The sequence below is a fragment of the Heterodontus francisci genome, chromosome 6, assembly GCF_036365525.1.
Source record: "Heterodontus francisci isolate sHetFra1 chromosome 6, sHetFra1.hap1, whole genome shotgun sequence".
In the NCBI taxonomy this organism is placed as follows: Eukaryota; Metazoa; Chordata; class Chondrichthyes; order Heterodontiformes; family Heterodontidae; genus Heterodontus; species Heterodontus francisci.
Genome location: NC_090376.1, coordinates 54,661,595 through 54,678,444, shown reverse-complemented (window position 1 = coordinate 54,678,444; position 16,850 = coordinate 54,661,595). Strand labels below are relative to the sequence as shown.

The window sequence follows — 16,850 nt, the reverse complement described above, 5'->3', positions numbered from 1 at the left end:
GTACGGAATCACTTGGCCTTAGCTTGCTGACTTACATCGAAAACTCATCCAAGATTGGGAGAAAATACAGAGAATCATTAGCATTACCCCATGTCCTACCACACCACTAGTGTACCAACCCATCAAACCTCTAGGCCATCTCATCCTTAATGCACGATTAAAATAAAGCTGTATAATGAAATCTTCAGTCTGGAAATGGAAATAAAATTTAATTTGGATTCTGAGTGCACACTCTTAACGTACTTTGAATACAGCAGCTGTCACAAACACAGATTCACTGGCTAAGTGCACTTCAGCTCCAGAATTCAGCTTCTCTTTCAGCTCTTTGCAGGCTTTAGCATTAGCAGAACGTCTGAAAATGCCCCTGGTGAATGGACCTTCATGTAACAGAAAGGAAAGCATGTCCTAAAATATAAAGAGAAAAGGAAAAAGCATGGTGAATGTGTTATGAAACCCATTTAATTGCAGGTTGTATACCTGCCTTCTGTTTTAATCCTCTGACAAAACACAGCTAATAACTATACTTGCCAGAGACAGGACAAAGAAAGACTTCATTTTGTGTGGGAAAGATCACTGACAGTAGATATATATATTCCATGTTTTAAAATTTGGACAGCAGTGTGTAGAACTATTATCATATAACTCCCAGCTCTACCTCTCCAACACCTCTCTCGATCTCTCAACTGACTATGTGCTGTCAGACCCCTTGTCTAATATCTAGTTTTGGTTGAGCTGTAATTTCCTGCAGCGAAACACTGGGAAAACCAAAGCCATTGACTTTATCCCCATCAAAAACTCCATTCCTCTGCCACTGATTCCATTCCCATCCCTGAACATTTTCTCAGGGTGAACCAGATTTTTTGCAATCTTGGAGTCTTGTTCGTCCCTGAACTGAGCTTCAGACTGCATGTCTTCTTCATCACAAAGATTACTTGCTTCCACCCCAGTTATGGTACCTGCCTCTGCCCCTATACCAGCTCCTGTTCTCTGAAACCCTTATCCATACATTTGTCACCTCCAGATTCAACTGCTCCAACTCTCCCGTTAACTACCCATCCTTCATCCTCCATAAATTCCTGTTTGTCCAGACCTCCTTGGTACATAATAATAAATGCAAAATACTGCAGATGCTGGAAATCTGAAATAAAAACAAAAGGTGCTGAAAATACTCAGTAGGTCCAGCAGCATCTGTGGAGAGAGAAGCAGAGTTAATGTTTCAGGTCAGTGATCTTTCATCAGAACTGTCCTGTTCTGATGCAAGGTCACAGACCTGAAACGTTAACTCTGCTTCTCTCTCCTCCTTGGTACATATCCTGTCCTGCTCAACAATTACTTATGTTCTCATTAATCTACATTGGCACCCAATCCTCATGCCTCAAATTTAAATTCCTTCCCACACACAAACATAAAAGCAAAATACTGCGGATACTTGAAATCTGAAAAAAAACCCAGAAAATGCTGGAAATGCTCAGCAAGTCTGGCAGCACCGGTGGACAGAAAAACAGAGTTAATGTTTTAGGTTGGTGACCTTTCATCAGAACTGGGAAAAGTTAGAAAAGGTTTTGAGTAAGTGAAGGGGGTGGGGAGGGAAGGGAGAAGAACAAAAGGGAAGGTCTATGATAGGGTGGAGGGTAGGAGAGATTAAATGACAAAAAGTTTCATGGCACACAGCCAGTGGTAATTGGACAAGTAAACAAACAAAAGACGTGTTTGGATGAGATGTGAATGGCAAGATAGCAGCCGTCCGATCACAAAGTAAAGGGATTAAGAAAGAAACAAGAGGGGGAGAAAAAAACAAACCAGCAAGAAAGAACACAAAAAAGAAAAAAACTGGGGGCAAAGGTTATGATCTAAAATTATTGAACTCAATGTTGAGTGTGAAAGGCTGTAAAGTGCTCAGTTGAAAGATGAGGTGCTGTTCTTTGTGTTGAGTTTCATTGGAACACTGTCGCAGGCGAAGGACAGAAAGATCAGAGTGGGAGCAAGGTAGTGAATTGAAATGATAAGCGACAGGAAGCTTGGGGTCGTGCTTGCGGACTGAACAAAAGTGTTCTGCAAAGCGGCCACCCAGTATGTGTTTGGTTTCCCCAGTGCAGAGGAGACCACATCTTGAGCAGCGAAAACAGTATACTACATTGAAAGCAAGTAAATTGCTGTTTCACTTGGAATTCCTTCCCCTTGTTTCTAAATTGATGGCCTCACTCCACCGAACTCTGAAACCACAGCCAGAAGGTATTAACATACCCGCAACTGCCATCTACCCCACCCCCTGCCAATACTGAGTTCCTCTGACTCCAGACTCTTGTTCATGCCTCCCCCTCGCTTCACCCTGTCATTGGCACTGGCATGTTCAGTGTCCAGATCCTACTTATTGGCACTCACTCCCTAAACTGCTTCGCCTCTCCTTAAAAACCTCTCTAGAATCCATATCTTTAACAAAGCTTTTGGTTATCCTTCCTAATCTCTCTTTCCCAGCTGGGCTCTATGTCTGTTTTCCATATGTCTACCTATGAACATCCTTGGGGATACACTTTACGTTAAAGTGTATTCTATAAATGCAAGTTGTTGTGGTTATTGGCTTGTGGGGTTCATTTCAACACTTGGTGTCTTCCGTCCTGCTATATAAAGTAAATAATAATTCTATTAGACACATCTCAGTCACTTCCACTACCAACCATTTGCATTTACTTGAGAATAGAATAGCTTCTAAATGTTGCTTTACTTCACCAAAGCAATGGTTCATCAAGCAGTCACACGAGCACACCATAGTGTTTAGAACTCCGTGAAGGGTTGATGAATAGTATTTCTCTTTGCTTACTACTGTGCAGAAAATATTGAGTGAGAGTGTTCACAGATTTTTTTATAGTCTAATTGAATCATTCAGGGTTTAATGATTTTATTGTTTACAACTGTAAGAATTACATACAGAATCCTGTTTAAATTATTGGGGCCTCCAATGGTAATCTATTTATTTTAAAAGAAGTATCGCTGGTATTAAAATATCAGGTGGACAATGTAGGCTTAAGAATCCATGGTGCTGCTAATAGCACTCAGAGCAGCTAACACGACACGAACTGACCATTGCACCTGGAACCTTCCCGGTGCCCTGGCCAATATTTATCCCTCAATCCACACCAAAAAACAAATTATCTTGTCAATATCTCATTGCTGTTTGTGGGACCTTGCTGTGTGAAAATTGGCTGCCATATTTCCCTACATTACAATGATGACTACACTTCAAAAATACTTCATCAGCTGCAAAGCACTTTGGGAGAGCCTAAGGTTGTGAAAAGCACTATCTAAATGCGAGTTCTTTCTTCCTTTCCTTCTTCTTTGGTCTCAATGACTCAGTTCCATACCAAATATTGTATTTAAAATTGGGGAGGCATCGTGGAAATTCAAGGTCCCTCTGCTTACATTTGAAAGCTTTCTGAATTGACCTGCTGTTACTTTCCAGCCAAGGACTGTGGATAAAGTAATGTCGCTGAAAACTAATTGTCCCTCTTCCAATTCAGCTCCTCTCCTTCCCGTGACAAACCTACAATCTAGGCAATTATTATGAAAATGTGTGCATTCAATAAACATAAAACATGATAGAATGCATTATAAATGACGAAAAAAATCCACCCAACTTATACACTGTTTGAATTTCATTATCACATTGTTGCTACATTATAAATCTTTCACTTGTTCATCTCTATAGAAAATAATCAGTAAATCTTTTAAAATGATCCCCTACTCAGCATGTATACTGCCTTAGTGATATACTTCAGTACTCAGTGGTTATAGATAAGCTACACTCTCTCGTCCTTCTCTAGCCATTTTGTCACTTACCATGATTGGCTTTGGGAAATTGTCATCCTCACAAATGGCTGGCAGTGGAAGGCCGAAGAGTTTGCCTGGTGTTATGGAGGTTGGGGAAAGAGGCAAGTTGTCTAACTGAGTACTGGAACCACGCCAGAAGGCCCAGTTCATAATTGACCTTTTCCTTTTGTATTGCTTTTGACTTGGATCTACAGAAAGAAGAAAAAACAGCAAGGCATAAAAGAAGCTGCTTGAAAAATCATCTGCAAACCATATTGCAGCATTTGCTTTTCAAAGTTGTTATGGTTACATCAAAATTGCATGCATCTTAACATCTCAATGACTAAGTGTTATGATTTGGTAGATTTGCTGTCAAGAACATTTTAGTTTTCAATTATGATTCAAAGGATGAGATGACAAATTCTACAAATAACAACCACAGTTATTAAGTGCTATTGTTGTCTTAGTGCTATTGATTGGGTTTGTTATTTTTGAAAGAGTTGTTGGATGATGAGGTCTAGTGAGGTATCACAGCAATCTTTATTAATTTAAAACAATTACACATCTTTTATCTAGAATTACGAGCTTCTAAGAGTTTTTATACATTATATGCAAATACTACAAATCAAACATGAAACCTTATATTATATTCATCTGCAACCAACAGTTATTCACAAAGGTTTTGTTTTGACATGCTCCCTAACAGGCCAATTATACAACACATTTTGTATCAATGTTAGGCAGTGCTCCATAGAAAATTATGTGGTAGAACTACAACAATAATCTATATTTATACAGGTGCTTTAATGTAATAAAACATCTCAAGGTGCTTCACAGAAGCATTATAATGATGATGACGTGGAGGGGCGGGCGGTCCGTCCCCGGCAATGGCATCAGGCGCCATTGCTCAGGTGCCGACACCATTTTAAAGGGCTTCGAGCCCTTCCATTTAGTTTAAATATTTAAAGAGATAGCCATTTAAAATTTATTTAAAAAAATTAAATAAATGTTTCTAGCCCTTCTCCCCCCCCAATAATCATACAATTCATTCCTTGCCCTCTCCCCCACCGCCAGATTACTTACCTTGTGTACCTGACCTTTCCCCCCTGCGAAAGTTCATAAAATTTAAATTCACCCCTTCCCACCATCCCCTACACCAATCAGATTAATTTGATCCGGCTGCTGCCCCCCACCCCCCCACCCCACCCCCACACTCCCACACTGAAATACTTACCTGCTCCTACTTCCCCACCAGTGTCCCGCATTGGATCTCTGCATGGGGATCCGAAGGCCTGGGAGTGTCGGCCACCGGCATCAATATCGGAGCAGGATGGACAGTGGGAGCAGGTAAGTGGATTAATTCATTTATTTGCATTTTTTTACATGTGCAGATTTTGGTCCCATCACCAAGCGCAGTGGGGCCACTACAAGGCCTTACTATTGCTGGTAATATCAGGCCAGGCCTTCTTGGCGTCAAGGCCCGTGACGGGTCTCTGCCGGAGGCATTTTCTGCTCCCCCCCCCCCCACCCCTGTCACGATCCCCAATCCAATGTCAGTTGGGGTGGGAGGGGGGGGGGGGGGGGGCTGTAAAATCCAGCCTGATATAACACCGAGCCACAAAAGGAAATATTAGGTCAGATGACTAAAAGCTTGGTCAAAGAGGCAGGTTTTAAGGAGTGTCTTAAAGGAAGAAAGCAAGGTAGAGATGCAGAGAAGTGTAGGGAGGGAATTCCAGAGTTTATGTCCCAGGCAATTGGTGAAACAATTAAAAAAGGGGATGCTCAAGAGACCAGAATTAGATGAGCACAGATATCGCAGAGGGTTATGAGGCTGGATGACATCACAGAGATAGTGAGGGGCAAGGTCATGGAGGGATCTGAAAAGAAGGATGAGAATCTTAAAATCAAGTTGTTACTTGACCAGCAGTCAATGTAGGTCACTGAGCACAGGCATGATAGGTGAATGGGACTTGGTGCGAGTTAATACATGGGCAGCAGAGCTTTGGGTAACCTCAAGTTTAGAGAGGGTAGAATGTGGGAGACCAGCCAGGTGTGCATTGGAATAGCCAAGTCTAGAGGTAACAAAGGTAACAAATCTATACAGAAATATCAAGACCTGAATTTAAACAGATCCAATTTGATGGAAAGCTAAGCTTTCCAAGATGCTGCATATTGGTGAAGGGATGACGTAATTGTACAGTGCAGGTCCATTCTAGGAGCATGACAAGAAATAAGCCTCAACAGGTTAAGGTTAAAGTCGGCACCCTTTCTTCACTGTATTTTTAAAAATTTACTTTCAAAACACTTCTGTGTATTCTCCAAAACTCAGAGGATATTCTGAGAACCGGAGAGCTCAAACATTTTTCACTTCATATTTCTACATTTTTTTTAGATTAGATTAGAGATACAGCACTGAAACAGGCCCTTCGGCCCACCGAGTCTGTGCCGAACATCAACCACCCATTTATACTAATCCTACACTAATCCCATATTCCTACCACATCCCCACCTGTCCCTATATTTCCCTACCACCTACCTATACTAGTGACAATTTATAATGGTCAATTTACCTAACAACCTGCAAGTCTTTTGGCTTGTGGGAGGAAACCGGAGCACCCGGAGAAAACCCACGCAGACACAGGGAGAACTTGCAAACTCCACACAGGCAGTACCCGGAATCGAACCCGGGTCGCTGGAGCTGTGAGGCTGCGGTGCTAACCACTGCTGCATGTCTTTATGGAAAATCCATCAGCTAGCAGGTTGTTTCTGAACAGTTCCATGACAAGCACTGACACTGCTTCATGATCAGGATCGGCTAAGAGGCATATTTGTAAAGAGATGACAGGCATGATTAAGCTCCATTTCCTCTGGGTTTCAGTGAAGAAGACAGCAAAATGTCAACTACAACTTTATAATTCCATTACGATTTCCTATGTCTACATGTACAATGGAAATCACCAATATATAATTGTCACTTTGTAGTTACAGCCTTGAGTCAGTATTGATACTGTAGAACCTAATAAATTCACATAGAGAAACATTCCAAGGCACTTCACAAATAGGCATTAGGAAAATAGATGCTGAGCCAGAAAGGGAGAGATTCGGAAGAATGACTAAAAGCTTGGTTGCAGATATGGACGGAAAGTTTAATTAGATAGTTCCAAAGAATAGGATTGAGTCAACTGAAAACTCTGCCACTGTAGGTGGAATGAAAAAATAGAGAGATGCATGGAAAGCTAAAATTAAAGGAACAGAATGTTCACAGCGGATACAGAACTAGAGGAGATTGCACAGCTTGGGTGGGGCAAAGCCACTACAGTATTTAAAGACAAGAACAAGTATTATGAAATAAATGAGTTGCTGCAAACCAGCAAGCAGAGAGGTCATGGGTGAATATGTCTCAATGCAGGACAAGATACATCCAGAAGAGTTTTGGATAAATTATGATTCATGAAGGATGGGAAAGCAGCAGGCAGATTGTTAGTGTAATTGAGTCTGAAGGCAACAAAGGGTTCTGAGAGGCTGAAGTGATTGTTTTTGTAGTGAAGAAGATGTGGAGATTAAAGGTCATCTCAGTGTGGAACAGAATTCCAAGATTGCAAATGATCTGATTCAGCCTGAGAGAATGGTAGGCAGGGGGATAGAATCAATCAACGAAAAGAAACTCAGGACATCCCAAACTGCTTTACAGCCAAAGAAATACTGTCACAGTTGTAATATAGGGAAATGTGGCAGTCAGTTTGGACACAGAAAGGTCCCGCATAGAGCAACGAGACATCCTGTTTTAGTGATATTAGTTGAGGAGTATATATTGGCCAGCACACTGGGAGAACTGCCCTGCTATTCTTTGAATAGTGTTATGGAATCTTCTACATCCACCTGGAAGGCAGACAGAGCCATTGTTTAACATTTCATGCAACAGACAGTGCAGCACTCCCCTTAGTACTGTATTGACTATCAACCCAGATTATGTACCAAAGTCTCTGGAAAGGAGCTTGAACCCACAATTTTCTGACTCAGAGGCAAGAGTGCTACCACTGAGCCAATGCTAATACTGGACATTAGACAGATAGTCTGACAGCAGTTGACAGATTGACAGAAGTAGTAGCAATGCTGGGTATCATCAGCCCACAAGTGGCTGTTCATTTCATGCCTATGGATGATACCTCTAAGAAGCAAATGTAAAATGTGGGAGATAAAGAGATCCTCAGAGGACTCCGGAAGTGACAGCGCAGGGAGAGAAGAAAAGTAATTGCCGAAAATACATTAACTGTCTTCAGAGAAATAAGAATTAAATTTTGCAAGGGCAGTTCCTTATAGCTAGCTGGAACAGAGGAGAGAGCTTAGAAAACAATGACATTGTCAACCATATTAATGCTATAGAAAAGTTGGGAGAATGAATGCTAATAGTGCACCATGGTCTCTGGCACAGAGGAGTAATTCATGACTTTGGCAAATGCTATTGAACAAGGAGTTTAGGGAAAGATGGACATGTAGTTGGTAAACTATACTGCACTGAGTGTGACGAAGGGAGTTTGAGAATATAAATTCAGGGGTCTCGGAGTGATGCTTATAGGAACATAGGAGCAGGAGTAGGCCATTCGGCCCATTGAGCCTGGCCCACCATTCAATATGATCATGGCTGATCATCCACTTCAATGCCTTTTTCCCCACACTACCCCAATATCGCCTTATGTCATTTGTATTTAGAAATCTGTCAATCTCTGCTTTAAACATACTCAATGACTGAGCTTCCACAGCCCTCTGGGGTAGAGAATTCCAAAGATTTACAACCTTCTGAGTAAAGAAATTTCTCCTCATCTCTGTCCTAAGTGCCTTCCCCCTTATTTTGAAATTTTGTCCCCCGGTTCTAGATTCCCCAACCAGGGGAGACGTCTTAGCTGCATCGACCCTGTCTATGCCTTTAAGTATTTTGTAGGTTTCAATGAGATCACCACTCATTCTTCGAAACTTTAGAGAATACAGGCGCAGTTTCCCAATCTCTCTTCAAAGGACAGTCCCGACATCCCAGGAACATGTCTGGTGAATCTTTGTTGCACTCCCTCTATGGCAATAATGTCCTTTCTAAGGTAAGGGGACCAAAACTGCACACAGTACGCCAGGTGCGGTCTAACCAAGGTTCTACACAATTGAAGCAAGACTTCACTACTCCTGTACTCAAATCCTCTTGCGATAAAGGCTAACATATCATTAGCCTTCTTAATTGCTTGCTGCACCTGCATGTTAGCTTTCAGTGACTTATTGACAAGGACACCCAGGTCCCTTTGTACATCTACACTTTCTAATCTCTTACCATTTAAGAAATACTCTGCACATCCATTCCTCCTACCAAAATGGATAACCTCACATTTTTCCACATTATATTCCTTCTGCCACATTCTTGCCCACTCACTAAGTCTGTCCAAATCCCCTTAAAGCTGGTTTGCATCTTTCTCACAACACACATTCCCACCTAGTTTTGTGTCATCCGCAAACTTGGAAATACTACATTTAGTCCCCACATCCAAATCATTGATATATATTGTGAACAGCTGGGGCCCAAGTACTGATCCTTGTGGTACCCTACTAGTCACAGCTTGCCAATGCAAGAATGACCTGTTTATTCCTACTCTCTGTTTTCTGCCTGTTAACCAATCCTTAATCCATGCCAGTATATTACATCTGATCCCATGTGCTTTAATTTTGCTAACCAATCTCCTGTGGTGGACTTTATCAAAAGCCTTCTGAAAATCCAAGTATACCACGTCCACCCTTTATCACTTCTGTTAGTAACATCCTCTAAAAACTCCAACAGGTTCATCAAACATGATTTCCCATTCCGAAATCCATGTTGACTTTGCCCAATCAGAGCATTATTATCCAAGTGTCCATTTATCACATCCTTTAGAATAGATTCTAGCATTTTCCCAATGACTGATGTAAAGCTAACAGGTCTATAATTCCCTGTTTTCTCTCTCCCTCCCTTCTTAAACAATGGGGTGACATTTGCGACCTTCCAATCTGCAGCAACCGCTCCAGAATCTATAGAATTTTGGAAGATGATCACCAATGCATCCACTATATCCATAGCAACCTCTTTCACCACTCTGGGATGCAGAATATCAGGTCCTGGGGACTTATCAACCTTCAACCCCATTAATTTCTCCAATACAACCTGCTTACTAATACTAATTTCTTTCAATTCCTCATTCCCCCTAATCCCTTGGATCTCTAATTCTGGGAGATTTCTTGTATCTTCCTCAGTAAAGACAGGCACAAAGTAATCAGTTAACTTCTTTGCCATTGCTTTATTCTCCATTATAAATTCTCCTGACTCTGCCTGTATTGGACCAACATTTGCCTCAGCCAAACTTTTCATTTTTACGTAGCTGTAGAACCGTTTAAAGTCCGTTTTTATATTTTTTGCTAGCTTACATTCATATTCTATTCTCCTTTTTTAAAAATCAGTTTCTTAGTTCTCTGTTGCTGTATTCTAAAATCCTCCCAATCCTCAAGTTCACGACTATTTCTGGCAACTTTATAGGCCTTTTCTTTTAATTTTATACAATCCTTAAATTCCTTTGTTATCCATGGTTGACTGTCTTTACTTTTGGGGTTTTTGTGCCTTGAAGGAATGTATAGTTGCTATAAACTATGTAATATTTCTTTAAAGACTATCCATTGCCTATGTACTGTCATACCTTTTAACATATTTCCACAATCCACCTCAACCAATTTGCTCCTCATACCTTCATAATTTCCTGTGTTCAAATTTAACACCCTGGCTTCAGATTGAACTACCTCACTTTCAAACATAATGTAAAATTCTCTCATATTATGGTCACTCATCCCTAAAGGTTCTTTTACAACAAGATTATTAATTAGCCCTTTCTCGCTACATTATACTAGATCTAAAATAGGCTGTTCTCTAGTCAGTTCCTCAACATACTGCTTTAGAAAACCATCCCTAACACACTCCAGAAACCTGTCCTCCACAGCATTAGTGTTCATTAGGTTTAACCAGTCTATATGCAGATTGAAATCTCCCATGATTACTGTCTTTCCCATGCTACAAGCTTCTCTAATCTCCTGGTTAATACCATGCCCCACACTACCACTATTGTTTGGTGGCCCATACACAACTCCTACCAATGTTTGCTGCCTCTTGCTGTTTCTTAGCTCCACTCAAACAAATTCCACATTTTGTTCTTCTGATCTGAAATCCATCCTTACTAATGTACTGATCCCATCCCTTATTATCAGCACAACACCACCTCCTTTTCCTTTCTGCCTATCCTTCCTAAATATTGAATATCCTTGAATATTCAGTTCCCAGTCTTGGTCACCCTCTAGCCACGTTTCCGTTATGGCAATTAGATCATACCCATTTACCTCTATTTGGGCCTTTAAATCATGTACCTTGTTGCGAATGCTGCTTGCATTCAGGTTGAGTGCTCTTAACCCTGCCTTCTTGACATTCTGCATTCTAAGCCTCGTTGATTTTCGCCTTTGTTGCGCCTGCCTTCTAATGTCACCTGCTACTTTTCTACCTCCTGTTACCAACTTTACTTCCTTCCAATTTGATCTACCCCTCAGATTCCGATCCCCCTGATAAGCTAGTTTAAGCCCTCCCCAACAGCATGAGCAAATCTCCCTGCGAGGATATTAGTTCAAGTCCTGTTAAGGTGTAGCCCGTCCATCTTGTACAGGTCCTACCAGCCCCAGAACTGGTCCCAATGCCTCAGAGATCTAATGCCCTCCCTCCTACACCAATTCTCCAGCTACGTGTTCAATTAATCAATTCTCCTATTCCTATGCTCACTAGAACGTCGCACTGGGAGTAATCCTGAGATTACTGCTTTGGAGGTCCTGCTTTTTAATTTCCTTCCTAACTCCCAAAAATCTGCTTTCAGGACCTCATCCCTCTTCCTAACTATGTCATTGGTACCAATGTGGACCACAACCTCTGGCGGTTCACTCTCCCCCAGAAGGATGTCCTGCAGCCGCTCCGTGACATCCTTAACCCTGGCACCAGGGAGGCAACACGCCATCCTGCAGTCACATTTACTGCCACAGAAATCCTGTCTGATCTCCTGACTATCAAATCCCCTATCACTATTTCTCTTCCACTCTTCTTCTTCCCCTCCTGTGCAACTGAGCCACCCGTGGTGCCACAGACTTTGCTCTGGCTGCACTCCCCTGAGGAACCATCACTCTCACCGGTATCCAAAATGGAAAACCAATTAGCAAGCAAGATAGACTCAGGGGACTCCTGCACTGCCTGCCTGGTTCTCTTAGACTGCCTGGCGGTCACCCATTCCCTCGCTGCCTGCATGCTCCTGACCTGCGGTGTGACCACCTCCCTAAACATGCTATCCAAGTAGTCCTCTGCCTCGCGAATGTACAACAGTGACTCCAGCCACCGCTTGAGTTCCAAAACCTGGAGCTCAAGCTTCTGCAGCCATGACACTTCCTGCAGATGTGTTCGTCTAGGACACATGGTGTGTTCTTGACTTCCCACATACTGCAGGACGTACAATCCACTTGGCCAAGCTGACCTGTCATACCATAACTTTAAAAACCTTTTATTACAATGAGAAGTAAAATAACTTACTAGTTACTTGCCAATCAACTTCTTCCCCTGTACCAAAGAGAGAGGCAGCCACTGGAGGCTGAAAAAAGGTGGAAGAAGGAAAGAAAAAAAGGTCCCTTCCCTCAGGCACCAAACTCCCACTTTACGCTCTGTGCACTCAAATTTATTTATTTTTTTAATTTATGTTCCCCTCCTTCCTGAACTCCCTCAATTACCAAACTCCCTTAATACTCTGTGCCCTGCAGCAGCACTCAGTAATTGTCTGCAGTAAGTGTGAAAGAGGGTTTGGTAAGTGATGACATTTTAAGGGTTAATCTCTCTAGTCTAGTTTTTTTGTTTAAATTTAGCAATTAACTAAAATTTCTGTTAAAGTTAAGAGGCAAGTTAAGTTTCTTACAGTTTTAAAAAGGATACACAAGCTCTCAGAATAGCTGTAGCTGGTTAATTAGGCAGCTAGCTTAAACTGGTTTCTGAGTTCTTGCAAAGCTGATTCATCATTGATTTTCAGAGAGTATAAATTCAGGGGTCTCTGAGTGCTGCTTGTCTGCACTGAGTGCTCCTTGAGTGCACAGGGTGTGAAGAAGGGGGTTTGGTAAGTGAGGGAGCTCAGTAAGGAGAAGAACTATAAATTAATTAAGAAAAATCAATTAAATTTAATCAAGTGAGCAGGAGAGTTCACTGGGAAACAGCGAGAGAGGAGCAGGGCTAATTGAAGCTGCCACAGCCACCAGTCTGCCGACGTTCGGAAAGAAAAATTGAGATGTGACATCACAGGGAGGCAGGTAGTGATTGGCCGGGTGAGACCTCAGAGCGATAAACAGCGCAAGAGGGGAGAGAGAGCAGTGAGGCACAGGGAGCAAGTCAGTGTGTATCTGGTGGTTATTTTCTTACTTTCTTTATTTTCTTTTTTCTACTGATTTTTATTTTTTCTCTAGCATTTAAGACTAACTACTAAGTACAAGCTAAAATACCAGTAGTCGGTAGGGGGGGTTATTCATTTGTTCATTCTATTTAGAACCATTTTATTGTGTTTATTTAGCTTCCAATTTTAGTGCAGTAAATAAATAATTCGAGGCATGGCATGGCTGCTTGCAACCATCGAATGCATATCCTATGCCATGTGCGGCCTCCAGGACTCTACCCATGTCCTGGACAACTACATATGCAGATGGTGTATTGCCACAAAATGCAAAAAACTCAAGCACCAAATCTTGGAACTCGAGGAGCAGCTGGTGTCACAGAGGTGCATTCACGAGGTTGAAAGATATGTGGATAGCACATTTCAGGAGGTGGTCACTCCGCAGCTTAAGAGAGCACAGGCAGAGAGTTACTGGGTGGCTGCCAAAAAGACAAGAAGGACAGGGCAAGTAGTGCAGGAGCCCCGGAGGGCATCCCACTTTCTAACTCGTATTCAGTTCTGAGTACCGATTGGAGAGAGGGTTCCTCTGGAGAGTGCAGCGAGAGTCATGACCAGAGCACCATGGGTGGCTCAGCTGTGCAGGGAGGGAGAAGAAAAGACAAAGAGAGCAATTGTGGTGGGAGATTCTATAGTTAGTGGAACAGACAAGCGATTCCAGGATAGTATGTTGCCTCCCTGGTGCAAGGATCATGGATATCACCGAGCGGCTACAGAGCATTCTGGAAGGTGACGGTGCACAGCCGGAGGTCGTGGCCCACATTGGTACCAATGATATAGGTAGAAAAAGGGATGAGGTCCTGCAAGTTGAGTTTAGGGAGTTAGTAAAGAGATTAACAAGCAGGACCTCATCCCTTTTTCTACCTATATCTGGATTACTCCCAAGGCCACGTGCTAGTGAGTATAGAAAAAGGAGAATACACCAGATGAATGCGTGGCTGGAGAGATGTTGCAGGAGGGAGGGCTTCAGATTTCTGGGGCATTGGGACCGGTTCTGGGGAAGGTGGGACCTGTACAAGCCAGACGGTCTACACCTGAACAGGACCAGGATGAATATTCTTGTAGGATGGTTTACTAGTGCTGTTGGGAATGGTTTAAACAAGATTGGCGGGGGATGGGAACCTGAAGGCAGCTTCAGGTAGGGCAAATTCAGAGCAGGAAACAGGAGGCAGAAAATTAGTGAGTGACTCTGAAAGACAGAAGAGGTAAACGTTAAAAAGTGTACAGCACAGGAATTTGGCAGTGTTAAAAGGTATTTATTTAATTGCAAGGAGTATAGCAAATAAAACCAATGAGCTGAGGGCAAAGATAGACACATGGCAGCATGATTTCATTGCTATAATGGAAACTTGGCTGACGGGGGCAAAAATGTCAGCTCAACATCTCTCGATATAGAGTTTTCAGGCAGGATAGAGAGGGGGAGAAAAAAAAGGAGGTGGTGTAGCATTATTTGTTAAAGCATCAATTACAGCTGTGAGGACGGATGATATGCTAAATGAATCATCAAATGAGGCCATATGGGTTGAGCTCAGAAATAAAAAAGGGGCAGCCACACTACTAGGAGTGTATAATAAACCCCAAATAATGAAAGGGAGATAGAAAAACAAATATGTAGGTACATTTTTGAGTGCAAAAACAATAGGGCAATAATAGTTGGTAATTTCAACTACCCCAATATCAACTGGGATACAAACAATGTGAAGGACACAGAGGGCACAAAATTCTTGAACTGCATTCAAGAGAACTTTTTTAGCCAGTCCGTAAAAAGCCCAACGAGAGAGGGTGCAATTCCAGATTTAGTCTTAGGAAATGAAGCGAGGCAAGTGGATGAAGTAGCAGTGGGTGACCGTTTTGCAGATAGTAACCATAATACTGTTAGATTTAGCATTATTGTGGAAAAGGACAAATAGAACAGGAGTAAAAGTTCTAAATTGGGGGAAGGCAAATTTTACAAGGTTGAGAGGTGATCTGGTGAAAGTGGACTGGATACAGCTACTTGAAGGAAAATCAGTGCCAAACCAGTGGGGGGCATTCAAAAGTGAGATTCTATGGACACAGTGTAGACATGTCCCCACAAAGAAAAAGGGTGGTACTGCCAAATCTAGAGCCCCCTGATTATCTAGAAGCATACTGGTAAGATAAAGCAGAAAAGAAAGCTTATGACAGTCACAAAAAACCTCATACTTCAGAAAGCCTTCAAGAGTATAAAAAGTGCAGGGTGAAGCAAAAAAGGAAATTAAGAAAGCAAGGAGACAACATGAAAAAATATTGGCAGGAAAAATCAAGGAAAACCCAAAGATGTTTTATCAGTACATGAAGTGCAAGAGGATAACTAAGGAAAGGGTAGGGCCTATCAGAGCTGCACAAGGTAACTTGTGCAAGGATGCAAATGATGTGGGGAGGATTCTAAATGAGTTTTTTGTCTCTGTCTTCACAAAGGAGAGGGACTATATAGATATTGTAGTTAAAGAGCAGTGTGAAATATTAGATACGATAAGCATAATGAAAGAGAAAGTACTAGAAGGTCTGACATCCTTGAAAGTGGATAAACCACCAGGGCCAGATGGATTGCATCCCAGGTGTTAAAGGAAGTCAGGGAGGAAATAGTGGATGTTCTGAGGATCATCTTCAAATCCTCACTAGATACAGGTGAGGTACCAGAGGATTAGAGGTCTGCGAACATTGTATCATTGTATAAAAAGGGTGTGAGGGATAGGCCAAATAATTATAGGCTAGTCAATCTGACTTCGGTGGTGGGAAAATTATTAGAATCAATTTTGAGATAGGATGAACTGTCACTTAGAAAGGCACAGATTAATCAGGGATAGTCAGCATGCACTTGTTAAGATAAGGCCATGTCTTACTGATTTAATTGAATTTTTTGAGGAAGCAACATGGAAGATTGATGAGGGTAGTGCAATGGACGTTGTCTACATGGATTTTAGTAAGGCATTTGACAAGACCCCATATGGCAGACTGGTCAACAAGTAAAAGCACACGGAATTCAGGAGAATGTAGCGAGTTGGATCCAAAATTGGCTCAGTGACAGGAAACAAACGGTAATGGTCGATGGGTGTTTTTGCGAATGGAAAGTGGTTTCCAGTGGCATTCCACAGGGCTCAGCATTGGGTTCCTTGCTGTTTGTGCAACATATTAATGATTTAGACTTAAATGTGGGAGGCATAATTGGGAAATTTGCAGATGACACAAAAATTGGCTGTGTAGTTGAAGTAGTTGTAGTGAAGAGGCTAACTGTAGACTCCAGAATGATATCAATGGTTTGGTTGAGTAGGTGGAAAGGTGGCAAATGGAATTCAATCCAGAGAAGTGTGAGGTAATGCATTTGGGGAGGGCAAACAAAGCAAGGGAATACACAATAAACGGGAGGATATTGAAAGGGGTAGAGGAAGTGAGAGACCTTGTATTCCATGTCCACAGGTTCCTGAAGGTGGCAGGACAGGTAGATAAAGTGATGAAAGAGACATATGGAATACTTTCCTTTATTGGCCGAGGTATAGAATATAAAAGCAGGGATGT

The 16,850-nt window shown here is 42.0% G+C and overlaps 1 protein-coding gene across 1 annotated transcript in view; it reads right to left on the bottom strand.

Moving 5' to 3' along the window:
• Positions 1–16,850, bottom strand: part of LOC137370961 (rho GTPase-activating protein 20-like) — a 126,258-nt gene that overhangs the window by 18,590 nt on the left and 90,818 nt on the right. The window contains exons 10-11 of the mRNA XM_068032847.1: positions 3,835–4,013; positions 244–405 (exon numbers count right to left, since the gene is read on the bottom strand). Of these exons, the coding sequence (XP_067888948.1) occupies positions 244–405; positions 3,835–4,013 (341 nt within the window). The remainder of the gene's footprint in view (positions 1–243; positions 406–3,834; positions 4,014–16,850) is intronic.